The 27,837-nt window shown below is 42.5% G+C and overlaps 1 protein-coding gene across 1 annotated transcript; it reads right to left on the reverse strand.

Moving 5' to 3' along the window:
- Nucleotides 1–9,254: 9,254 nt before the first annotated feature.
- tamalin (trafficking regulator and scaffold protein tamalin) lies at nucleotides 9,255–27,481 on the reverse strand. Its single transcript, XM_066673389.1, has 8 exons — nucleotides 27,093–27,481; nucleotides 22,493–22,545; nucleotides 21,336–21,390; nucleotides 17,790–17,892; nucleotides 14,494–14,587; nucleotides 12,320–12,386; nucleotides 11,361–11,427; nucleotides 9,255–10,779 (listed from the first exon to the last, which is right to left on the reverse strand). Exons 1-8 carry the CDS (start codon nucleotides 27,288–27,290, stop codon nucleotides 10,244–10,246), a joined length of 1,173 nt encoding a protein of 390 aa, XP_066529486.1. The 5' UTR covers nucleotides 27,291–27,481; the 3' UTR covers nucleotides 9,255–10,243.
- Nucleotides 27,482–27,837: the final 356 nt, after the last annotated feature.

Consider the following 27,837-nt stretch of genomic DNA (forward strand, 5'->3'; position numbering starts at 1 on the left):
CGGTGGGTCCAGGGCCTACCTGTCAATCAACACAGACACACACACACATTCACTCACACTTTTGAGTCGCCAATTCACCTACCAACCTGGAGGAAACCCACACAGACACAGGGAGAACACACCACACTCCTCACAGACAGTTACCCAGAGGAAACCCACGCAGACACAGGGAGAACACTCCACACTCCTCACAGACAGTCACCCGGAGGAAACCCACGCAGACACAGGGAGAACACACCACACTCCTCACAGACAGTCACCTGGAGGAAACCCACGCAGACACAGGGAGAACACGCCACACTCCTCACAGACAGTCACCAGGAGGAAACCCATGCAGACACAGGGAGAACACAGCGGGGCGGGAGCGGGTATCGAATCCACAACCTACAGGCCCTTGGAGCTGTGTGACTGCGACACAACCTGCTGCACCACCGTGCCGCCCTTGTCTGATTGTCTATTACTTTAATATTTGCCTAAATCTACAGCTCCTCCACCTCCAATATTCCTTCAGTATGCTTCTCACATTAAGGCCTGCCATTAGGGCATATATTCCATTGATCTAAGTACAGCAGATCTTTTTTTTTTTCCTTTTTCTAAGCTAAACATCATTTCAGATTCACTACTTTAGAACTGTCTTCTCACCGTGGAAGGACACAGCTCAAGATTGTGAATGGAAGAACTACAATGGATAACTACCCACTCAGCACTTCTAATCAGTGAGTTTGGGTGTTTAAGGTGAAGGGTTGCACATACCATCTGACTCAAGGGTTAAATTTCTCACACTTGAATAATCTACTTAGAAAACTCTGGCATATTAGATGTGACACACTAAATCAGCTTTAAATTTGCCTAAGATCACCATGTCCAATGCCAAGTGTGAACCAAGGTCACCATGTCCAGAGCCAGGTGTGGGCCAATGTCACCATAACCCAATGCCGAGTGTGAATCTCTGTCGTGATTGTGTACCTTTGGTATGTGTTAGTATGCTGTGTGTGATCCAGAATTATGTGTCCAATATGAATACCTGATGTGGCTGAATGCAATCAATTCTTTACAGCAGTGTTCCAGTGTTTAGTACAATGTCTTCCTCAAAGTTGAAGCAGTTACAGCAACACATTTACGTGGAAATGATGCGTACATTGAATGTAGCTGTCAACGTGGAAAAGGAAAAATTACAGAGGCCTTTCAAAGCAGCCTGACTACCATCTGCACACTGACAAACAGAAGTGACCCACCTGTGACTGAAGGACACTGTTTACTCACCTGCTGCAGTAGGAATTACAAATGATACAGTGCCTTAATAGAACAAATACGGTTCCATTGACTTACTAAGGCATAATTACCCAAGGTGTGTTTGTGTGAGTATTAAGCCCTCAAAAATGTTTGCTTTTCTATATTGAATATCACATTCAAGGATGGTAGGAAAACCCCTGAAGCCTTCCCCCTTTTCCGAATGTAACATTGTATTTACCCTAACCACTACTAAAAGTAGTGCAGATTCATTTTAAGATCCTGGCAAACCTTCGTTAACTCTGGTACTCTTAGGTTGAACATAACAGCCTTGACTTTGATGGCAAAAGTGCTTTTGGCCATGGATCAAACACTTTATTCTAAAGCTCATAAAGCCCTGAAATGTCAATAATGGAATTACAGTAGCTGTGTTCCCACCAAACCACCGGCTGTGAGCCTTAAATGAACTACAAACCAGTATTTAGAGAGGTTATTAGAGTTGTGACTGATTTAAAGCGCTTAATATATCAACTGTATTACTAGTATTAATAGTATTAATATTGCTAATGCAGTCACTATAAATACATAACACATAGTATTAAAATACATTCATTCATTCATTCATTATCTGTAACCCTTATCCAATTCAGGGTCGCGGTGGGTCCAGAGCCTACCTGGAATCATTGGGCGCAAGGCAGGAATACACCCTGGAGGGGGCGCAAGTGCTTTACAGGGCAATACACACACTCACACATTCACTCACACGTACGGACACTTTTGAGTCGCCAATCCACCTACCAACATGTGTTTTTGGACTGTGGGAGGAAACCGGAGCACCCGGAGGAAACCCACGCAGACACGGGGAGAACACACCACACTCCTCACAGACAGTCACCCGGAGGAAACCCACGCAGACACAGGGAGAACACACCACACTCCTCACAGACAGTCACCCGGAGGAAACCCACGCGGACACGGGGAGAACACACCAAATCCTCACAGACAGTCACCCGGAGGAAACCCACACAGACACAGGGAGAACACACCACACTCCTCACAGACAGTCACCCGGAGCGGGAATCGAACCCACAACCTCCAGGTCCCTGGAGCTGTGTGACTGCGACACCCACCTGCTGCGCCACCGTGCCGCATTTGTTCATTTTACATTTTAATGTATTTTTTTTAATACATTTTAATTTTATTATTACTACCAACATTTTCACTACACTTTTTGCCAATATTACTACTATTACTACTACTATGACTGCTACTATTAGCAGCCATGTGCTTGAGGTTAGCAAAGTGTGCTTGTGACTGGAAAGTCCCTGTCTCAATACCCTCAGAAAATTGTAGATGGGAGAGTGAAGGAAAAGTGCTGTCTCATCCCTCAACGTCCACAGCTGACGTCCCTTGAGCAAGGCCCTTAATGAATTTATTCGGTTGTATTGTACTGTGCTGTGTTTTTCCCCGTGAATGCCCCTTAAAGTCCAACCAACAAATGTTTCTGTATCTGGAAAGAAAAGTTGGCATATGCTTTGTCTTTTTTTAACTAATAAACACCAACATTGTGATGCACTTCCTGCCCAATCTCTCCACCACATCCTTTCTGCACATGTGGGCTGCATATCTGTATCCTCTCTGTCTTTCTCTTTCTCTCTCACTTCACTTTCTCTCGCCTTTTTTTTTCTTCCTCACTCTGCCTCACCAACACACTCTCTCTCTCTCTCTCTCTCTCTCTCTCTCTCTCTCTCTCTCTCTCTCTCTCTCTCTCTCTCTGCCGACCTCTGAGTGGTGCCACATACTTAAACAAAGCAGACCCTCGACAATGTGAAATGAAACGCTCCAATTACTTTTTCCAGTCTGGATACCGCTGTGAGGATTTTCTTCATTTTATTTTCTGTCTTGGGTTTTCAAATGCCTCTATTATTTCATGTGCAATTGTTGAAGAATAGTCAGTTTGTCATGACAAGGGATATGTGTGCTGCTGAATATCATCCTATAACATTAAGAAATCCCAAACGCTAACCCGAATATTGTAGTTGGTAAACACTAATCTTGGGCCTTTAATTCTTAAAAGCTGAGAACGAAGTCATCCACAATTAGCTCAGAGGTAAAACCGATACAAGAAAGACTGAGGTCAGTAGGTCATGTTTAGTCCCAGTACAGAGTCCTTTCTCGTTTAACCATGACCACCCACAAGATCAATTTGCATGAGATTTGTTTGTCCGTTACTGGACATAGACAAGTTCATTCAGTACAACACAACACCAGATATAGCGTTATAAACCCTCAGCACTGTGCCATTAAAAGCCTAGCATTATTTATTAAAGGAAAAGAACAATTTTCAGATTAGATACTCCCTAATCCTGCTATCTAACAATACATGTTGCAAAAGAATTTGTCTATTAATCGTACAGTAACTTACATTACAATAATTGTTTTCTATTGTTGGATATTCATTCATTCATTCAGACACAGGGAGAACACACCAACTCCTCACAGACAGTCACCCGGAGTGGGAATCGAACCCACAACCTCCAGGTCCCTGTAGCTGTGTGACTGTGACACCACCGTGCTGCCCTTATTGTTGAATATGTTTCATAATAATAACAACAATCTTCTAATGTTGGAGTCTGGATAACCTTTCAAAATTAAAATATTTCTTCACATCCGTGATATTAAAAGGAATGTCTACAATTGTGGGCAATCGCAATTCTCTCTCTTTGTTTATATTTCGAAGCTAAGCATTTTTTATGGTGGAATGGTGTGTCTGAGGGGGAAATCCAACTGCTGTTTGTACGTGGCTGAAGTAAAGCCTGTCTGTTTTAATTCACTGTTTGAATTACCACAGAAACACATTTGTAACTGGAGTAACTGGTTTGTAGCATTTTCAGTAATGCACTTAGCCGTTTACTGAGCTTGGAGACATTTCCACCTTAAGTGGAAACAGCAATAAAACCATCCATATTACCCACCTATGGAGCAGGTATAGAGCAATATCCTCATTTAGGTTCATGCTTTCAATGTTTGGGGTTCTCTCCGTTGTCTAGATATACTCCAGATGCCTCAGCCATGAGCAGAGAGAGAGAGACTAGCCTACCAGACAGAGCCAGTTTGTCTTTTCACTCATTTACAGACACTGGGGCTTCATAAACACATCAGTCTGGTTTCTATCATGCAGACAGACTAGAGAGCAGCCAACGATGAGGAAACATCTTGTGAATCTTATAAAATGTGTAGCCTATAAGGCTACAAATTGTTTATTAATATTATTGTTTCTTATCTATATTTCTGACCGCTCATTTCATATAGGCTAGCATACATGCTAACGGACTTAGCATTTACATCCTCATCATAGCCTAGCATTCATAAAATAATCATTTATTAAAGATTATGTCAACATACATTTCTTAAAAACATTGGAAACTGTATCAGAACATTTATACCAAAGGTTATCTTGACTACCATTACACGCTGTTGGTCACCAGGGGGCCAATGAAAATAAAAAAATGTTTTGTGATAGAGGAAAATGCCCCCTCAAAAATAATTCACTACTTCCTTATATATATTTTTTGAAGCATCATAGTTAGCAACAGTTTATAACAAAACACCCAGTGCCTAGCAACCCTAAATACACGGGTAGTGACAGAGACTTAAATAAAGGAGACTTATAACCGATGAAAAAAGGAATGTGATAGCTTTGAATGCAATAGTGTTTACAGGGGAGGTTCCACAAAAGCCAATCGGATCGCTGGAAAAGGTGCATGACTGCCCTTGTCCTCCATCACTTGGGAAGTTCACACATGAGCAGTAGTCAGGGCACATAAATAACCCCACCTTTTTATACTTCTTTTTAATTTATTAATTTATCTTAGCCTTTTGAACAACTTTTACATTAAATTTATGCAACATTATTTAAACATACCCTGGCTTTTAACTTTGGGTGTCACTCCCCATTCAGAGAGAAATGCAAGCTTGTAAAAGCAGAAATAAATCCTTGGTGGTGTAACCAAGATGGCCACTGAGTGGACAGACATTCCCGATTTTCAGATCAAACTGAACAGTCTGAGCTAACTCCTGTATGAGGTTGTATGCTATGACTGCTACACGTTATATTGTGTAGCCTTATAGTAAAGAAAGACAAAATGGAGCAGATACTGTAGCGCATACTCTCATTGATGTTGAAGTTGGACTAGTTCATACAACTTCCCATTTCTACTGTACTTCTTCCTTCCTTTGAAAACTGTGATGTGGGTTGTGTTTTAGGTTCGTATCAAGTAAAGCAAGTAAAAACACCCACAGTTTCTCACTTTATGCGAGGGCTCTGTTCTGTGTCATTCATTCTGCTCTGTGTGCAGTGTTCTTTGCCTCATGTCTTAACACTAATCGTGAAAGAAACCTCAAGGCTGGTCTCAAGTCTGTGTCAAAATCTTGTGTCCAAAAGAGGAAGGGTTGAGAGGGGTGTTGCAATAGAGCTGCTGCAATGTTTGCATGTATAGCTGTTTGTCTGTTTAAACAATGATATCCATTCCTATAGATTCCTGTTGATTTATTGCCCTGTTAATCCAAATAACTCTAGAGATTAAACCGCCACAAGTTGTTTACAAGACAATGACTGGAAAGTAGCCTATAGACATTCTGGAAAAATAGCCCTGATTTATTCAACAAAAAAATTTGAGAAGGAATTGTTAATAGACGTTTAGAGAGAGCTCCTGCACATTTGACATGTCCATACTCTGCCAATAAGTGTTCTTTCTTCACCACCATTCATTCATTCATTGATTCATTGTCTGTTACCGCTTATCGAGTCGGGAGCCTACCCGGAATCACTGGGCGCAAGGCAGGAACGCAAATCAGTTTGTGACAAGAGCTGTGTTCAGTTACAAAAACAATAAGTAAACAACACTTAATGTTACTATATATAATAGTCTACATATATATATAAAGGAAATTGCAGCATTATCGTACTATAAATATTTCACTGCAGAAGACGTCCAGACAGAAAAAAAAGGTGGAGTTACAGTATGGATATAAAAGTAGGATTTATATGAACTATGAATATGACAAACGTAAGAGCAGCTTTAGAAGGTATTACACTAAGAAACATAAAATGAAGGAAGCTGTACCATAGTGACACCATGACGTCAAAGCTGCTGTTGCGAGCTAAAAAAGAGATCTGCATTTAATCTGAACATGCTACTGTTTGGAGAACTGAGAGCAACATCTCTGTAACAACAGCAACAATGCTGAGGAACTGAGAGCACACACATCCCTCACATTTGTAAACTGATCACAAACACATGAATATCAATCAGTCTGGCTAATTTTCAGTGGAAGCAGAATTGTTGGGATTCTATGACAAACATCTTATTTTCTCTTTTCTCAAACAGAATTTACATTTATTTAAACTCTGGGGTTTAAAGTTAAGGGTCAGCTTTCTGAATAAGCATGAAGCTGTCTAATGACGCCAGTAAGGATATCATATAGCCTAATTATGAACTCATAAAATACTGACTATTAAAAAAATGAAAATATAATCAGGCATCCTTACAACTATGTGTTGTGTCCATTAAACATTGATTCAGGGGAATCTGTTGACTTCTAGTATTTGTTAGCAGAGTTAGCTTCAAAGCTAGCTAAGCAATATGTTGACACCTAGCATGTCTTGGCTGATAAACTACATCTGAAGTAAAAACCACTGCTTCTACATTTTTGCCGCTCCAGTTAGCATTAGCATTAGTCTTGCACCATACCACAACAAGTTGTTAATGCCCATGTCCTTCTGTGATTTCTTAAAATGTATGTACAAATACACAGTCAAAACAGAGTCATGGAGATGGCCCGTGCCTTTAGCTACACAGCTTTTTTCGTAATGTTTGACCATACTCTTTCCAATCTTACAAAGAGGAAGTGGTCAGCAGCCATACAATGCCTCAATTAAAGACACCATGTTAACAAAATATAATTTACTGTAAGATGTACACAACAAAGTCCTAGTAAGTTGAAGTACACATGCTAAAGTCATAATTAGGAACACACTCTTGGACTGAGAGTGTTTGTGAGAAAACAGGAGGAAGCTAGAGGATCAATGAAGCTTCGAATTCTGTAATGACGTCGGCCAAATCCCTCCTGGCTGGACTTCCTCCTCATGCTGGCAGTTACTGTGACCCAAGGACAAAGGCCTTTGTGCGCAGTGGACAGAAAAAGGCACCACAGGCCTGATTTCCTCTTGATCCTTTTGTACTAGCTCACTCGGTATGTGAAACTTCAAGTTTTATCGGCTGTTGGTGCTGATCTATGCACTGAATGGTCATCACATGATTATTTTTGTTCTGTTTGCTGATGCTGACAACTATTTCAGTAACCATTAGCCCAGCGAAAATACTAATCATGCACAAACGCATAGTAATAAGAATTAGTAGCAGTAACACCTCTCCCATACACACACACACACACACACACTAGCTGTGCTAATTACCTTGCGTCGATTGTCTGCCTATTGTCCATCTTTTACATCTCTTTTCATACTCTCTTTTTAAAGCTACAGGCCCCTCGTTATGCATTCAGGCCATTAGCACCCCAGCTCAGTCCACTCTTAAAAGACCACAGTGTAATCTTTACTTACATCAGCTGACCATTCACCCAAACTGTCTCCACCACTCAGTGAAAACAATAGAGATGGAATCAGAGAACTCAGAGACTGCGAAGACAGTCACCAAGGCCACTGGTGGCCAAAGATTGGTAGTGGTTACTTACATTAGGTACGTAAAGTCTTTCAACCTCTATGTTGCCAGTTTATTTGTTACAAAAATATATAATCATCTGGGTCTTATCTGTGAAATTAATTTTAAACCAAATTCTCTTTGTAAATCTACTGTAATACAATGTCTCGGGAATCAGAGCAGCATTATAACCGTAATAATTCTCATTATGTAGATTTCACAGCCATCCTTTAGACATCAAGTTCTTTCAAAGACAGAGCATTTCTCATTAGACCACTTTGAATGACACGAAAAATACGAAAACCAAAAAATCATCAATAAATAGAAGAGTAGCAACCTTTACCTCACACTTTACATCCTATATTCTCAAGGTGTGCCACTTGCTTTGAGGCCTCTACATTTAAGCCAGGCTCATTCAGGAGCTTGAAGAATGCTGTACGCTAAAATGCTGATTCTTTGGAGAACTCAGTACTGGAGACGTTTAAGGACCTGCTACCTCACCATGCCCCCACCCCCAAATTTCTAGCCTCACAATTCATCGAGTCATTTTCTTGCTAGCATAACGTCACTAACACGAGTGTGGATCTGAACTGCTTTGCCTGTGGTCGTCCAAACAGTCTCTGAATGCAGTGGGCACCAGTTGTGGTTGGACACAATGCCTGAACGAAGTCGATCCAAAGAGGACGGTGATGGGAGGGGGGTGATTAGGTGACCTCTGAGGTCAGGCATGAACCTGAGGTGAAAGCCCTTCTGATGAAACCCTCTGGATCCTCTCAAAGCACCAGGGGAACGTGGTATTGTGCGTTTGTGGAGGCCAAGGGTTCAGCTGTGGCCTACAGGAGGAGAATAGAGGAGGAATTCAGGGGTCAGTCTTTTGGCTGCACATTCCTCCGCATATTCACAACAACCATTCAGTGAACACTTGCTAAAAAGGCCCTCCACTGAAGGGACTGCTGAACTCCCAAACAAGAATGTAATCAGCTGCATTATCTCCTCTCTCACACACACACACACACACACACACCAACCCTGAAGGTAATTAGATGTTTTTTTGGGTGAATGAAGGTTATGAAAGCACAAAAAGGGCAGCATTGTTTTGGACACTTCAGCCTTTATAGTAATGGTGTGTGAGGAATATTTAGAAGAATATTTTCAGCACAATAAAAGCTTTGATATAGTGGTGTGTTGTTTGAAGTATTCTATGTGAAACCAAGAACAGCACCAATGGCAACTCGCTACACAACGGAGAGAGAGTGAAGGTTCTCCATTGGCAGGAAAGGTTGAGGACAGGCAAGTAGACATCACACTTTTATTTGAGATTTTTTGCATGGCTTTCCATCTTCAAACGTAGAAAAGACACTGATGTATACATGCATTTGCCAAAAAAGAGGCAATTATAAAAATGTCCTTTATCACTAAATGGTCTGCTTAAGTCAAAATCGTTACAAAATACAACAGAAAATCCTTCACTTTTTTAAATTTTTGCAAAAATAAAAAAATAAAACAAAAAATAAATAAATAAATTAAAAACACACTGTAGAAACAAATTATGTACAAATATTCACCGACTGAACACGAGTGCAGAGCTTATGTTGGGAACAGTTTCAGAATTGCTAGTTCGACAGTGTGGAAAATGGGCAGACACATTTAGACAGTTGTGTTGGGAATTCCTTGTGGTTATTAAACAGAGAGCGAGGACCATTCGCCTCCACTTTGGTCTTAGAATGTTTGTGCGTCAGGACGTCTGCAAGCCTGTAATTTGCATAATTACTTCAGAATTTGGGAAAACTACACTCAGATAGTGTCAAATAAGAAGGGGCTGTGCCACAGAAGAAACATTTTTGGTTTCTTATGGTCAAAAGAATTTGCTGTACAGCTGAAGTAAACAATCAGTTTCAATTGCATAGCATTTCCATTACCCCCCCAAGACATGCGGGAAATTCACTAACGATAATGAATCACTGCAATGATACAATGTCACACTGAAGCACTGCCAGGGTTTTCCAAAAGTATCCCGAATCTTCAAAAGGGGCAACAACTGTTCTTATGGTGGAGCGTCCATTTGACCTGCATTTGGATCTGCTGAAAGGCCGCATTCTTTGGGTCGTCTTGGTGTCCATTTTGGTCTTTCCGAGCTGTCAGAAGGCATGTGATTGTTTGGTGTTTGAGCACACGTTCCTGCTATTTAGCTTTGCAGTCTGGCTGCATGTCCCAGTCTTTCAAATGGAATTTTCCTGCTGTTTAACCTTGCAGTCTTTGGCTGCACGTCTGAGTATATAACCCTGAGGCGTTTACAGTTTGCTCTCTTCCTCCTCCAGAGGTCGGTTGAGGCCGGGGATGTACTTTAAAAGCCTCCGCCTGAGGCTTTTCTGTTTGGGCTTCCTCTGAAGCGAGCTGAAAGCACCGCATTGCTGTTTCTCTCCTCCAGGTGCTGAGGAAGACGACGACGTGGAAGGTCCCCTCAGGTAGCTGCGAGTGCTGGCGCTGCGGGTCAACGAGGATTTGGCCGAGGCGAACAGTTCGCTGGCCGGTCGGATTAACCGCTGGCGTCCCATTTTCGGCCGTTCCTCAGAGCTCTCTCCGGGGGTGCTGGTGGAGTCGAGGGTGTCTTTGCTGCTGGAGCAATTGTCACCCTGGTAGAAGCAGGTTTGGTAGAGTGGGTCGTCGTCTCCTGTGGCGGAGCTCAGGTGGCTGGTGCTGCTGGTGGCGCTGCCAGTGCCTGTGCAGCGGAGGGCACGCATCACCCCGGGACTCGGGGTTCCCAGACTGCCGTATATACCGGCCGACTCCAGAGACTCGTACACCGCCGCGTCATTCATGACTATACCTGGAAGGAGAGGGAGTGCCGTTAGACAAACTCTTAATAAATAAATGTGCTCTAACAAAACATTAAACAGCCAGGATCAGCACAGATTATCCGCAGTAACAACACTCTCTAACACTTCACACATTCGTTCGCTGCAGCTTATGTTCTATATATGGATTGTGATGATGTTTCAACAATAAAATGTGTTCCATTATGTTGGCCCTTGGAGCCTTGAACATAAACAGTCGAGTGTGTTATTGCAGCATTCGAACCTCGGTGCATAAGATTAAAGGATTCGTTTGAATCAGTGCAGTGGTGGAAACAAACATACAGCTGCTAAGCAGAAGTCTACAAATGTAATCCACATGTTCGTATAATTAACTGCTTTGACACGTCACTTGCACAAACTCAGAGTGAAGTGTATAGAAGGACCCTGAACACACTGCGGAAAACAAATGCACCACAACAGCCTTAATAAAGACCCCTGCTATACACAAACCTGAAGGGCCTTATATAGACCACACACTAATGCAACATGCTGTTTAATAATGACTCACACACAGTGAGATAAATGCTGAGAAAAAAAACCCCACAAGCCTCACCGTGAACAAGCCTCTGCTCCTGCACCATCAGTGACCTGTACTCATCCCACTTCTCATGCAATGTTTGCTGAAAAACAACAGAAACAGGGAATGTTACACAGCGTTGGCCATTTTGTGTCACAGCTAATGATGTAAATGAAACCAGCCTTGTTCTTAGATGAGAAAGCAGAAGTGGCTAGAAAGCGTTTGCTTGTGAATTTGATGAAGTTATACGATTAAAAGTTATTCCAATCTGTTCTTTAAAGAGTTTACTAACTAGTAAATATTCTAATTTGCCCCATTCTTCCCCCCCAACACCAGACAGTGCTCATCAAACAACTCTTTACCAGATTCACACCAGAGACATTCATTCACACCCATCTATTGATAGGTAACTGTCTGGCTTCATTTCAAATACGTTATTCCTAACAATTAGGGCTCATTTTTATCATTAAATTATAAATTCACGTGAAATTTAAAAAAATAAAAAATGCTTAACATTTGTGCAACGTGCCGAAGCAATATTTTCTTTCCCTTCCACGCTCTGTGGTCTAGACTTGTGCTTAAGCAACAGCTCTGCAGAGAACAGGGCCCTGACTTAAACGTGTTAGAGGCCACTTCTGCTTTAGCTGCTTCTCCAGTAGGTCTGATCTGGTGGGAGGAATGTGCGGTTGAGTGCTGGTTCTGCTCAAATGTGCTCCTTCAGCTGTGTGCTGGTATGCCGGGGGGGGGGGGGGGGGGGATTAGGAAGGGCACAGACACGGCAACAGGTGGGGCCTGAATAGGTGGGTGGGGCTGGTGTAACACACCAGAGTTTAGAACTGTGTGTGTGTGTGTGTGTTTAAGGCTCACAGAGCTCTTATTGTAGATTTGTAATTGGTTCAGGACACACTTGAGCAACGTGTAAAAAGGATGGGGGATGTTGGTGTTTTCTTCTGAAACTGTGGATGTAAAGTTGCGTTTTCTAGCGAGGTGCTTACCTTCAAATACTGTAGGCGTGCTTCAAGTTCAGCTTTTCGTATAGAATCACTGTATACAGTTTCTAATCTGTAAATGAAAGAAGGCAAATAATCAGTCGACTGTGACAGACCGTTTCCTCACTTTCATTTCATTTACTTTACCCACCCATAAAGCTGCAACAAACCTACGAAGGCCGTATTATACGTTTTGCTTTTGTTTCTTTATGTGTGGGCTGCCATAATACAGTCTCTGTGCTGTTTAATACTGTTTCTGAACCTTTAGGTTGTGAATATGTAAATGAGCCCTGTCATGTGTAATGTGTTTTAACCAATAAAGAGTCCAGGCTTTAACACTCCTTATATCTACAGGGAGAACACACCACACTCCTCACAGACAGTCACCCGGAGGAAACCCACGCAGACACAGGGAGAACACACCACACTCCTCACAGACAGTCACCCGGAGGAAACCCACGCAGACACAGGGAGAACACACCACACTCCTCACAGACAGTCACCCGGAGGAAACCCACGCAGACACAGGGAGAACACACCACCCTTCCTCACAGACAGTCACCCGGAGGAAACCCACGCAGACACAGAGAGAACACACCACACCCCTCACAGACAGTCACCCGGAGGAAACCCACGCAGACACAGGGAGAACACACCACACTCCTCACAGAGAGTCACCCGGAGGAAACCCACGTAGACACAGGGAGAACACACCACACTCCTCACAGACAGCCACCCGGAGGAAACCCACGCAGACACAGGGAGAACACACCACACTCCTCACAAACAGTCACCCGGAGGAAACCCACGCAGACACAGGGAAAACACACCACACTCCTCATAGACAGTCACCCGGAGGAAACCCACACAGACACAGGGAGAACACACCACACTCCTCACAGACAGTCACCTGGAGGAAACCCACACAGACACAGAGAGAACACACCACACTCCTCACAGACAGTCACCCGGAGGAAACCCACGCAGACACAGGGAGAACACACCACACTCCTCACAGACAGTCACCTGGAGGAAACCCACACGGACACAGGGAGAACACACCACACTCCTCACAGACAGTGACCAAGAGGAAACCCACGCAGACACAGGGAGAACACACCACACTCCTCACAGGCAGTCACCCGGAGGAAACCCACGCAGACACAGGGAGAACACACCACACTCCTCACAGACAGTCACCCGGAGCAGAACTTGACTGCACCACCGTGCTGCCCTTAAAATAGTTTTTATGCCAACCGAGCAGGGAGAAGGCAGTGTATGCTTTCTCTGAGACATCTGAAACAGGCCTGAAACTGCCTCTTTTGGAGGTATCACTAATGCAACATCACAGAACAGTTCAACAACCTGGAGGAGAGAGCCTTTAAACACCTCAGATAACCTCAGAGAGAGAGGCATCATCAGATGTTAAACCTACAATCTCCTGATTATAGACCAACCACTTTAATATTTGACGACCAAGCCTCAAGATCGAACTTTTGAATTAGCTTTTTAACTTTAGATCTTGAGTCATCTGTCCACTGGCTTCTATAAACGTCTGCTCAAACTGATACGCTTTTTTATTAGTGCAAGGAAATTACTTGTGTCTGTGGTATTCCACAATATGATTCAGATTCAACAGAACAGAAGTTTCACAGCCCGATATAAACCTCGCCTTTCACACGAGACCCCAGACAACAAACACGTCTGGATGGGAGCTCAACGATTTACAAGACCCAGCTCCCCACATGTATCCGATTTCAAGAAAAGTTTGCAACTTCGGCGACACGGATATGAAGGGGGGGATTTTAGTTTTATTAGGCTGATAACTTTCTCATTTACAGCTCCACTTTGTGGCCCGAACACTGAGGCAAATTGTGCTAAAGGCCGTGAAGAGAGGAAAGCCATGCCCCTCTCTCTGTGTTCATGTGGTTCAAATAACAGCCCCCTCCTTCAGTTCAGAAATGGAGGTTCGTTTACGCAAGCCTTTTATCTTTTATTAACCGAGAGAGCGCGAGAATGTGGTTCTAATCAAGCCTTAACCAAGCTAATTCTCTATGCTGATAAAAAAGGAAAAGACCAAAGCGCTCGGGCTGAGTAATTTGGAGTGAATCAGCACAGGAAGCAGACGTCATGTGATAAAACACTTTGGATGTGCACATAGAAAACAGCGTGATGTTGACCTTATGGTGTTGCCCGATGACCTGATGAGCTGGACGATGTCCTTGTGGCGAAAACCTTCAACGGATGTTTCATTTACACTGGCGATGGTGTCTCCTGTGAAAAAGCAAAGAGAATACAGGTTCAATCCTGCTGCCGTTAGCATGTTGTTAGCATTGTTAGCTACTTAACTATATTAGCAATCATTTGAGAAATCAAAATCTGATTGTTCCTGCTTTGTTTGAGAGGGAAGGATGGCCAACTCTTTATACGCTGCTTGTCAAAGTGGGTCGCGTTGGCTGATGTAAGGTGTAGAAGTTATTGTTCTCCTCCAAATGTGGTGAGCTGTCAAATGCTAGACTTCCCCTCTATGCTTGGTAGCTTGGCGTGCAAAAGGAAATACCGGGCTAAATGATACTTCGTGCTAGATGTGCTTCGTGATAAACAAACCGAGAACATTTCAGAAGCTGATCTAATCTAGAGAGCCATCACCAGAGCTCTGTTTCTTACTGTAAGAGTGATGAGTATGCACCAACATTATTCATACTGGCAACTAATAACTGGAGAAGAAGCACTTTATTATTATTTTTGGTGACACACTAACAATCCACTTTAAAGCTGTGATACTTCATGTGTGTGTGTGTGTGGCCTTAATTCTGACTCATGGCATGCAGCACCTGACACAAGAAGGTTTTCCTGTTTTCTTGAGTTTTTTTTTTTTGCCATGGTCCATACAAGAAGCTGTTTTTACAGCACTTTTGATCCTGGCTCAGTTTGAGTTTTCCACAAAAACACTCAGAGCCTCTGGAGTGCTTTTCATTTTGGATAATGAGACAGTGTCATTTTTTTCCCCTTTACAAATCTGTTGGCCTCTTGTGCATGACGTAATGCATCTGCGAAAAAAGAGGCCAATGGAGACAATGGAGAAAAGCATGCAGAGAATGTGGGAAGTGAAACTGACAGACACAGACACACAGCTGATCTGAGATCAGTTGTGTAGGGGTCTTATTAATTGTGTTGGGCAGTGGGGGGGGGGCACAAAGTGTACTAGGAACAATACGAGACGAGGAATGACACATGAAGTCGGCACATATTACATTTCCTTCCTGTAGCACCAGCTGATTATTATTGCAAATATGTTTTATATTATAAGCTTTTTTAGCTCCTAGGCTTTAGGAGTCATTGGAGGTTACTGTGGAAAAAGCCTCTTATGTCACACTAAATATCTTTGACAAATACAGAAAACCCTGTGTTTTTTTTAAAGAACCCATGGAAGCAGCACAATGTTCAGCGCTAATCTTTAAAAGATTAAAATAGGACTGATGTGTGTGTGAATGTGGAGGGACTCAGTTCACGCCTGAAAGCTTTCCAGTGTTACAGCAGCACTGAGGAAAGTCCTAAGCTCCGAGGGCTGATCCTCAAAGAGCACAGACGGCTTTGTTGACTGAAAAACAGGTAGACAGAGAGGTGCTGTTTGCGTTTCTCTAACAGTGAGCAGACATTCATCTGTCTCTGTGTTGACACGGTGAAGTGACAGCAGGCCCTCGGGCCACAAAACAAGCCAAGATGGGTGGGAGCAGACACTCAGCTTGAGAAGATAGAGCACAGCACTGCTTTTAATAGCTGGTGATTTCCCACAAGGAACACAGCCAAACCTGACATCAAATGTACCATCCTGTGTGTCACTATCAGGATAACATTTTGTAAGTGGGTAAGTTAAAGTAATTAATTTAGTTCCTTTTGAACTGTTAAAGAAATATCTTGCGATCAAATTTTAAATAAAATAAAAAGTTTATATCTATGCAAAATATACAACACTTCTCAGGTAGAGTTTTGAATAATAATATTTTACAATATTACTTAAGATTTTAAAACCTTGATATTGTAGTGTCTTGGCTCAAAATAACGCTTAATAAATGATTAATCATGATCATATTGGGCCAATAGTTCATTATTATTTCATTCAGCTACTTCCTGACCTTGGAATCATTGTGCAATTCTTAACAGAAGCTGAGATGGCAGAACGAGTTTGGGCATTTAGCGAACAGCAAAACTGCACTGTTGTAGTCTAAAGGACAGAGGTGCACTGGATTCGTAAGAAGACAAACAGAGAGCATCACTGAAATGGAACGCAGTTCTCTTGACTTAATATTTGTTGGATGCCACAATTGTAATTGAGATTAAAATGTGATTAATCGTCTATTTAATTTAATAAATTAATTATACTATTTAATAAAAAATATTAGTAACAAGTAAATACAGTGGAATTTGAGTTCCTAACTTGTGTTTATTGATAGTTATTTCTTACTAATTGAAGGAATAAGGTTTAAAAGACCGTTGGTCCCCCCCCCCCCAACGGTGTTGGGAAACTCTAATAGGCGTCTTGCCTGTGACGTAGATGGTGGACAACAACTCTAGAAGCTGCACTTAATTTAAAGTAAAATGAGGAAAAGGTGTGTTGTTTTTGGCTGCAATCATTCAATGTACAGTGGGACATCTGTGAACAAATGGCCCAAAGATCCCAAAATATCCAGAAAATGGACTACATTTGTCAACTTTAAACGGGCACTTTGGAAAGGACCCTCCGCTCACTCCGTTATCTGTAGCTCATTTCACTGGCGCTTTTCCAACAATATGGGCATGTAAGGACACCAACGAAAGGTGTTCAAGAGCCTCTGTAACATGGAGGTAAACAGGGTAAGGACACTCACTTCGCCTGTTTTAGTTGGTGTTAGTTAACGTTAGCTTGACTCGCTAAACTCGGTGGCTCAGATTATACTCGGCTACGTAGCTGCATTACGGAGGTTTATAGTGTCGGATGAATTCGAGTTCGACTTCGATCACATTTACAAGAATAACGGTACCTCTACATTTGAGTTTAGCTTATTGCTAGGCTATCGTCATGAATAATGTTGGTTATTTAGCTAGATACTGTCATAACAGTCAGTCATAACGGTGTTTTACCGCGGCGTTGTTCAGCTGTGGTCCACCAGTGACGTCACGGTCGCGTTCAAGAATTTCCGTAGCGAGCTCGGGTTTTTCCGTCAATTTAATAAAATTGTCCGTTTTAAAGGAAATTAAGCTGCTATTTTCATTTTAATTCATACTTATATCTGTCAGTAACTAAAATAATGTCAAATATTCATGGAGGTTCATTAAGTAGTGCTTAGCCTTTAAGTGTTAAAATTACAAGAGGAAATGGTTATTTTCTCGACTTACGCTGCAGCTTTGAGTTTCTTATTTTAGCCTGAGTGTCAAATGGCAGTTTAGAGAGACAGTCTAACCAAACAGAGTGTTAAAGCATTTTACACACACTTACCAACTTTAAGGCCCGCTAGCTTGGCTGGACTGTCCTCGTGGACCTTGCAGACAAAAGTACACATTTCCATGGATTTCTCGTCCTGGTGGTGAAGCCCGTATGTCTGCAAGAAACAAACAGATAAATAAGTAAACAGGATAAAATGTAAGTTTGAAACACATGTGGAGGGTGTTGACTGTTTAAAATGTACACAGAGATGAGGTACATACACAGTGAGTCACAACAGTCAATACGTTCATTTTGTAGAAAGATGAAACTATCACGAGTAGCCTCTACGTATACAGACCAACCTACACACTACATTACCATTCAGATACTTCCCCTCATACGGATAAATACAGATTTGAAAATCAATGGTGTTTCATTGGTAACAAAAACGTTTTCCTGGTTTAAACCATTTACTTGACAAGGACCTGTCTATTTTCAAATATAATTTTATATTAATGCTCTTTATATTAAATGCTCTTCTCAGTAGTACAGTATAAATGTTGCTATCGTAAAAACAGACATTCTACACCACAGTGTCTGAAGGCTGAATATTTGTGTGTTGGGGTAGCTTTTTGAGACAGTACTTCAAGTTAAGATGTGAATTATTTGACTGGATCTGCTCTGGAATGAATGTTTGGCTTCATTTCCCATGCTTAAACTATTCACCCTTCAGAGTTTGTGCAACTGTTTTAACAGTCTGCAGTAGGGGAGGGACCTCAGGCTAATGGTCACATGTAAAACATCCTCATTTTAACAGGTCAGACTGAAATTAGCCCTTGGGAACTTGGAGGTTTTTTTTTCCTGTTATTGTGGCATGAGGCAGAACAGGTCAATCTACAGTAGCCTGACAAAGATTTGCTGTTAAGTAACTAATGCTAATGCTAATGCTAGTTTTGTCTCTTTGTTAGTTGTCTCTTGGGGAGTTAAAGCTTGTCCTTTCACAATGTACAGACAAAACTGGCTAGCGTTATTATTAGCTACGCAACACAGTTCTTTTCTATTATCAAAGACAGCAGAAATGTTATGTCATGAAGTAGAAGGAGTCTCAAAAAACACTATTTGGAGCACATAAAAGCAGTCTTAAGGAAATGTGTGTTGACTTAGGCATAATTAGATAGATTTGCTGTTAGCATAAAAATGCTAAGTAGCAACCAAAACACCTAGGCTAATCAGCTAGGGGGAAACTTTGGCAATATTTAATAAAAACATTTGTTTTGACCCTTATCCAAGAAGCTTCACAATCTGAACCCTGCACACTCAGGAAGAGAGTGAACCTGCAGAGATAAAACTATTACAGCAGGAAGCAGAGCTCCATCAGATTACTGGGAAAGCTTCCCCATGCAAAACATCAGTAATACTTCCCTGTATTCTTCCTGTGTTGGTAGGGGAGTGTGCAACATACATTTTCACGTAGGACACTGGAGTTAAACCGACTGTTAGACTTATTTGCTTACTGGCAGGTCTGGTATCGGTGATACTTTGCTTGAGCAAAACTACATTCAAATGAGCACTGCATCTTTTAAAGGCGATAGGCTCAGACATCCAGCCAAGTGACACGGTCCTGGTGGGCCACTGCCCTGCACATTTTAGAGGTTTGTCTGCTCCTAACGCAACTGATGTAACAAATGGGGTAATTAACAACCCCTTCCTACACTGAAGTCAGTGTAACGGAGCAGTGAGAAAACTACAAAGTGCAGGACAGAGGCCCTATTAGGACCAGGACGTACAACCACTGCCTTAGATATAGTCCTCAGTACAGCTGACATTCACATAATGGCAGATCATGGCTGACAGTGTTGAACTTTGTGTTTAGGCCAGTTCTTGGAAGCTTGAAACCTACACTCGTAAACACCAGGTTATATCCTTGTACACAGTTATAGCATCCAGTCTTTTCAGACACACTACAGTAAACATATATATATTTAGGGGTTGTCAATGTATGAGTTCACAGTATGAATAATATACACTTCCTACACTTAACCCAAATAAAAGGTTGGAGGTTAACACATGTTGGAGATGAGTGTGTCTTGAAACTAAGTCACAAAAATTCTGATGTTGTTCCTCCTCTCACGCACACTCTCAAATAAAAGCACCTTGTGAGTCAGAAATTAAAGCATCCTCGATAACAATCAAACCAACACGAAATACCAACATTAAAAGACACAACTTCCTGTCTTAATGAGAGTGTTACGGTGGCTGATGCAAGATCTTGGATATAACCTGGACGTCCTATCGAATAAAGATGTGTAAAATGTGGCGATTATTGATTGAACGCAGCATGAAACTTGACGCAGGATTTAAAGCACTTCCAAATGTTTGGAATCCTCCACTTCCTTCACTTCCCGTGCACTCCCATCCTTTCCACAGGCCTAAGTCTCAGAAGTGCTGCTGCATCACCAGATGCAAAATACCATGGTGTTTTTCACAGACTGTTAAATACGCCTCAACGTTTGTTGTAAAAGTGTTATATTTAATAATGGTGATAGCATTTAGATTTAATTTTGCATCCTAGCCTATTTTCAAATGTAATAAACACATTATTGGAGTATTATTTGAATTATCTGTATCCTCGTATATTCTACATATTCTTCCAGATGTGTAACAAGTGTTTGTACCTTAAATGTGTTTAAAACTAAGTGTGAATTGTCCCCAAATAAGAAAAACAAGACAAAATATGTTATAATAGTTGTGAGGTTAGGGATTTTACAGCTTTTCCAGCCATTTACAGCCATCTCCAGTTCTCGGTAGAAGACACTGAAGATCATCCTAAATATGGAGTTCATTTCAGACTCTGTTACTATGCGGAGATTTCGCTGATGTCACATCCTGAAGCAGAAGGCCAGGGAGGAAAGGAGGGTCTGCTATTCTACAATAGCCTGGGTCATCCAACACTAAATATAAACCAGCCATTTTAAATCAGACGCATAACCAGTGTATTACGACCTTTGGAGCTAAAACTTTTTAACACTGGTCAGTGTCTCATTTAATATACATTTAAAATAATGCTGTCACTGATCTAGTGCGCTCTAGTTGATGTACGATTCACCCATAAACTAGGGCTAACATCACAAGCCCTGACAAAGTGAGCACTGTTACACCAGTACAGTGAGAACGGCAGGGAGGCATGTTTGCCAAGGACAGGAGGTTAGCAATGTCCTCCAGCAGGAAAAATAAGTGGAGTTCTTCTATTTATCAGAACCGCAGAGGAGCTTCAAAACAAATACCATAGCTCCGGCTGCAGACTGTGGGCAGATTCCTATAAAAAGCATCGCTTTACTCAAAAAAAACTCTTGTGATGTGCTTTACAATCCAACTGCATTCAGTTGATGGACCAAAAAGCTATAAAATCCTGTTAAAGACAACACAATACCACCTGATTACATGCGGGTTTGGCTTTATTCTAAATTTAATGGTGTCACTCGAACACTCAACCCCACTGCCTTTCTCTAGGCGCGAAATTAATTTATTTTTTAAGCTTTTTCCAACACAACGGCTTCCACAGACGACCCCACTTTCATCAGCTGTCTGAATAAATCTGTTCAGAGGGAATCCTCTTACCTGAATCTCAAAGCCAAAGTTTTCGTCCTCTTTCTTCTCCAAGACCACCACCTTCCTGTACGAATGTGAAGAGAAAGAACATTGAAACATAATAAACAAACACACGTGGGTCTTATCCTGATTAAAGCCTACTTCCTTACACAGAATATAAAGATCAAGCCAACATCTGACACTAGCATTTGGCTAGTACTCAAGTAGTGATCACTGACACGTGACGTAACGTGACCTGCGGCAAACTACCACACCTTACTGTAGACTAATAGACATGACTATAAAGGAATTTTGTTTATTTGTGTTCCATGTTTGGCATATTACTGTCATCTATTTATAGCCAAGCGGTGATCCAAGTTCGGTGTCATAAAAAAAATATGACGTCCCAATATTGCCATGACATAAAAGTCCGGGTCAGTGCCGTGAAACACAAAAAGGAAGGTTTGATTTAGAAAAATACGACGCTGTTTTAACAGAACAATCCTGGGCGTGCCGTTATGAAAGTCCGGCTCACTTCATCAAAACATGTTTCCAGGTTCTTAGAGGTTCAAACAGCTGCCGTGAGGATGTTGACCTTGCAGCTCGTGAGGTCAGGAGCTCAGAGTTTGGTTTTCACTGGTATTCAGCGGATTGTTACAGAAACCAAGTATTGCGAAGATCTCAGAAAAAGCAACGCCCTTTTTCCATTAGAACTGGTTAGTGTTATTTTGAGGAAGTATTCGATGGTAGATTATTGCTGTTGTAGCAAATCCATGTGAAGAAATATGTCTAACTTTAATATTTGGAAATGAAATCAAATTAAAATAATGAATATACTGTCAGTACACGGATTACAAACACGGTATGTTCACTATTCAAGTCTCAAGACAGAAAATAGTCCAGAAAAATATTAAATGTTTAAATTGCAGTTAAAAATCACATATATATTTCTCCAAAGCTTTCCTCCTAAAACTGAATAAATTTCCTACTTCATGGTGTTGAACAGGGAGGGGGATTCTGCAATGACTATAAAAGGGTCAGGTGATTCTTACGACAGTTGTATGATGGAATACTTTGTGACTGTGGAAACGTGTATATTTCAGGGAACTCTGACACATCCTTACACTGGACCTCAGTAAAACCACACAAACTCAAACTGAAAAAGTGGAGGGAACCTGTGGTCTTACCTCTCAGGCTCTGGAGGCTGTGTGAGGGGCTTCCACTTCTGTAGCCCACCATTCTGTGTGTGAGAGAGAGAGAGAGTGGGAGGGAGAGAGAGAGAGAGAGAGAGAGAAGAGAGAGGGAAGAGAGAGAGAGAGAAGATAGAGGGAAAAGAGAGAGAGAGAAGAGAGAGGGAAGAGAGAGAGAGAGGGAAGAGAGAGAGAGAGAGAGAAGAGAGGGAAGAGAGAGAGAGGGGGGAGAGAGAGAGGGAAGAGAGAGAGAGGGGGGGAGAGAGAGAGAGGGAAGAGAGAGGAGAGAGAGAGGAGAGAGAGAGAGAGAGAGAGAGGGGAGAGAGAGAGAGAGAAAGAGAGGGAAGGAGAGAGAGAAAGAGAGAGAGAAAGAGAGAGAGAAAGAGGAGAGAGAGACATTAGTTGCCTATAATACTTCATGTGAAAGAGTCTTGTCTTCTTAAACCTGCTGTGGGGGCGGTAGGTTTCAGAAGAGAATATAGAATGTTTCACCTTCACAGTAAAAGTTTTATTTGTGTGTGTGTGTGTGTGTGTGTGTGTGTGTGTGTGTGTTTGTGCACTTGTTTTGGTAGCAAAGGTGAGCTTCAACTGATGACACAGCAAACAAAACCTGAAATGCGTGTCTGTCCACTCGTGCCGTCCCCATCGTCAGTTTTGTCGTGTTCCTGGTGATATCCGACCAATCTGTGAGTTTCAGGCTCATAAACGTTTTTAAACGTTCTGCTAGACCCTCGTCTGCTCTAACCCCTGGACTTCATCAATCCATCAATCTAATGTACACTTGGGTTTGCACACACAGAGCTGAGTGTAGGCAAACACAAGCCTGGAGCAGCCGCTGTTTCCTCACAATACCTTCATTGATGTAAAAGCCAAATCTATGCGAGACCCCACCCGATCTGCACTGGCTAAAGGAGCTGGAAACCCAGCCGGCGTTATGTCTGTTTTGACTGAAGTCAATTCACCCCTGTTCTACCTCAATGGCCCGGAGTGTTGTTCCAGTGAAAGTGCACTTTGTACCAGAAACCTTTACTAGGCCCTTCAGGGCTAGTAAAACGTCGCCTTTCTTTATTTCCCTTACACGTCCACAATCGTCCCGGGGTCTCTTCAATGACTTCATTTATTTCTAAGTACCCTCGAGGCTCCCTTGGGGGTTGTTGTATAGGGGGCTGAATTCGTTAGACGTACAATACCCTGTTGTGGCCCAGAAGCTGGGTTTGGGTGTAGGAGGAGGTATACAGCAAGCCCTTCATAACCTACTGTCCAGCAGCTGGACACTCAGTGTGCTGCTACCATACGCATCTATATTTTGCTAGCAGTATCAGCCTAAAGTGCCTCACTTCATCAAATAGCAGTAACACACACCCACAACTCAAAACTGCAAAAGACCCCCAAAAAAGTAGTTCCAGCAGCTTTGAGTTATACAACCAGAATAATTAAAGAGGGCTATAGTTAAAAATGTGATGTTTAACGGATATAGAGTTGCCAGCGTCTCTTACGTTATTCAGTTTTCTGTATCAGGAATATACTATATATACATACTCATTCATTCATTATCTGTAACCCTTATCCAATTCAGGGTCGCGGTGGGTCCAGAGCCTACCTGGAATCATTGGGTGCAATGTGGGAATACACCCTGGAGGGGGCGCCAGTCCTTCACAGGGCAACACACACACACACACATTCACACCTACGGACACTTTTGAGTCGCCAATCCACCTACCAACGTGTGTTTTTGGACTGTGTGTGGTGTGAATTCACATGTGGGCTCACTCAGACATGATCCGGACTTTGTACTAGGGTGCTGGCAGAATGGTTTGGAAATTAGCTCCTCTATCCAATATCCTGTTGGTTACATAGTCTGCCTCAGAGGAGCCAAATTATATCATTTCCAGTCCACGAAACTCATGTGTTCATTTTTTGGCTCTTTCCTTTTCTCAAAGATGGCTTCCTCACAGCTCCACTTTCAGACCCAAGGCGCCGAGTTGTCTTCTAACAGTGGATGGATGGACACGTGTGGTACTTGACTTTGTCTTATCACTCAGCGATGAAAGCTTGAGGTGCCTTTTAACTGATAAGGACAGTTTAGTTGCTCTACCAGGTCCCACGTGCTCTTTTGGAGCCATTATCTCTGTATCTTTTATCAATTTTTTTTAAAAGCCTATGATTTTTCGCTTAATTTCTTGTAATGATGCTTCTTCTTTACTCTGTTGTGAAAAATGGCTTCACTGGAAGTGACCTAAACGAAGGCGGTCTGTCACTCTCCCCCAGTGCAGTGCACAGACACACGATGCTTACTATCTTTTGATCTATTATCCACAACAGTGGTTGCGTTACAATGAGGGTGAGACTCTAAGAAGATGCTCTTTTCTGTCCATCGCCGACCTGGTTTTGTCCTTTTTATCTCATGGATTTAGGCCTTTCCATTGGTCACACTTGTCCAAGATCACTCAAGGCAATAAGGCGTTGTAAATTTAAGGGATTAAGGAAGTTGCTTGAGTCCTCCAAACAAAAAGAAAGGTGCCTTCAAGCCTCAGACACTGATCCTGCCGTTGAACTGGCCGAGCTGACCCTTGTGGTCAGCAGGATGACGAAGCAGACCCTTGTGATGACGCAAGAAACCCACTGTACTGGACAGTAGAGCTTCCACAAAGGGGGGTGGTGGGGGGGCAGTCTCCAGTAGCCACACAGGGGGTCCATTGTAAACTGAGGAGCTGCAGACTCCACAGACCACTGATGGTGGCACCGACCACTTTCAGTGCGTCAAATGAGCTCAGGGTCAGAGCTTTTGGCCAAGAGCACAGCGTGTGGGTGGTCCAGACACCATAACTCCATCAGTGACCATGAAACGTCCTTCAAGACGTGTAGACCCAAGAGGACCATGTGAGTAACGCACCATGTGCTGCAACAGCGCAGGGGAAATTACAGCAACTTTACCCTGAACACACAGGCTAGAGATGAATGGCTCCCGTGAGTAAAACCCGAGGATCTTAGTCAGGCTCGGTTCAAATACACAGATGAGCCATAACAATAAAACCACCTCCTTGTTTTTATATTCACTGTCCATTCTTTTAGCTCCACCCACCACTTAGGGGCACTCTGTTGCTCTTCATATGTTGTTAGCCCCCTTTCACTGTGTTCTTCAGTGGTCAGGACCACCACACGGCAGGTATGATTTGGGTGGTGGTGTGTTAGTGTGTGTTGTGCTGGTACGAGTGGATCAGACACAGCAGTGCTGCTGGAGTTTTTAAACAGTCACTGGATGGTCAAATATTTTATTTGTCTAGCATTTTTCTGTCCAGCAGTGTCTGTGAGGTGAACAGTTGGATCAGACACAGCAGCGCTCCTAGAGTTTCTCACCTCAGAGACACTGCTGGACTGAGAAAAACGCCTGACAACCACCACGTCATTGTACGTGTAGCACTGAGAAAGTTCAAACACACAAACCATACCTTCTATGTGGAGGTCCTGAGAATTAAAAAAAAGGGTGTAACGAAAGTATGCAGAACGTATTACAATTAAAACTGTAATTGTAGAACTACAAAGTGCACAAATACGCAAGGAGGAAGTTTTAAAATGTTGGCAGATTGGTGTGTAAACATTAATCAGAGGGCGGGGTCTGCTAACGTATGCAAACAGAGCACCAGGTGTCCCACGCGCTGTTTATGAGCCAACTTGTAAAATCTTTATAACCGCGTGCATTTTCTTTCAAAGCCACATCAACAAGTGAATGCGCGCGCGCTGCTGTTTCTAATTAGATCTTATCAATCAACAAATCCGCACGCGCATTGCCCACAGGCGCTGAGTCTTGTAGACGTGTCTGATCTACGGCGCCGCGGACCGGTCACCAGACCCGCTCTCAGATCAGAATCCTACAACAGTCTAACTGGACACTTTCAGTAGAGAAATAATGCAAACACCGTCAAGCAATTTAACTGTTTTACAACAACAAATATGGAATGCTTTATCGTGCACGAGCGTACATAGCGCAAAATCGATAGAAAATGAGTCTTTTTTCCAATATCATCATCAATTTTGCTGCTTAATCTATTTTAGGGTGGCAGTTTGTTTCGAAATGTTGTATAAAAATATTCAACATTTTTTTTTACAGAAACTTATTTTATTTGGTGTATTTTTTTCTTAATAATACATCATCTAAAATGTTGTTTTCGTTTTGGACCAGCACTAGTGTCAAACAGAGTGGACAGTGAGTGGACACTGTTTAAAAACTCCAACAGCAACTGCTGTGTCTGATCCACTCGTACTAAAACTACACACACTCCGATAACACGACAACCACGTCAGTGTCACTACAGCACTGAGAATGACCCGCTCTGTGGTGGTCCTGACTGTTGAAGAACGGGCTGAAAACGGGCAAACAAAGTATGCAGAGCAACATATAGGCTACAATCTGTAATCGCAGAACTACAAAGTGCTCTTGTATGGTCAGTGGAGCTGAAAAAGTTGTCAGAGAGTGAAGAAAAATGGGGTTCACGGGACGTCAGTTTTTTGTTTTTAATAATTAAGAGAGAGAGCCCCAATCCCCACTGAGCACCGAGCAGCGGGAGAGATGCGGAGGTATCTGTGAGAGAGTGTGTACCTTGTTGAAGTTCCTGGGCAGTGTCCCTCCGCTGTAGGCCAGTGTTTTGTAGTTGTAGATGAGTGATGGGGCTGAGGACCGCTGTGTGCTCCGGCAGCTGTCTGACTGCGAGGAGCTGAAGTAGATCTCCCCGCTCCCCTGGGACTGAGGCTCGCTCGAGTTCAGCTTCTTCACCCTCCGCAGAGTCATGTTCTTCATGATCCAGAGACTGGGGATACTCCGAGTAAACACCTCACACACTCCTCCCTTCAAAAACTCTCTCTCTCTCTCCTCAGCTTCAACCGCTCTCTGTGTCTCGGCTCTTCTTCTTTTCTTTCTACAAACCCTTCCAACTTCTCTTTCTCTCTCACACGTACACAACTAAGTCTCTCTCTCTCTCTCTAACACGCGCACACACAATTTCTGTTACTCTCGAACTAAGGATGAGTGCCATGTGGAGGGGTTGGGCTTGTGGAAGGCGTGGCTTACCAGCAGGACGATCTGATTGGACACTTGTGGCGCGTCAATGTTTGTATTTTCTTTTGTTTTCACTAAACGACTCGCATTGAGTACTTACCAAAGTTAAAAGAAAAGAACTAAAAAATAAACTTAATTTCAAAAGGAATTTATAAAATTACTACATTACAAGGATTTATTTGCTCTTTTTACACTTTAAAGAGGGTGTGTTCTGTAGTAAAGTGAAGATCCTCTGGTGGTGAATGATTCTTTATATTTGGTTCTGATTTGGTTCTTTACAGCACCAAAA

This window comes from Hoplias malabaricus, chromosome 5, assembly GCF_029633855.1.
Source record: "Hoplias malabaricus isolate fHopMal1 chromosome 5, fHopMal1.hap1, whole genome shotgun sequence".
NCBI lineage: Eukaryota > Metazoa > Chordata > Actinopteri > Characiformes > Erythrinidae > Hoplias > Hoplias malabaricus.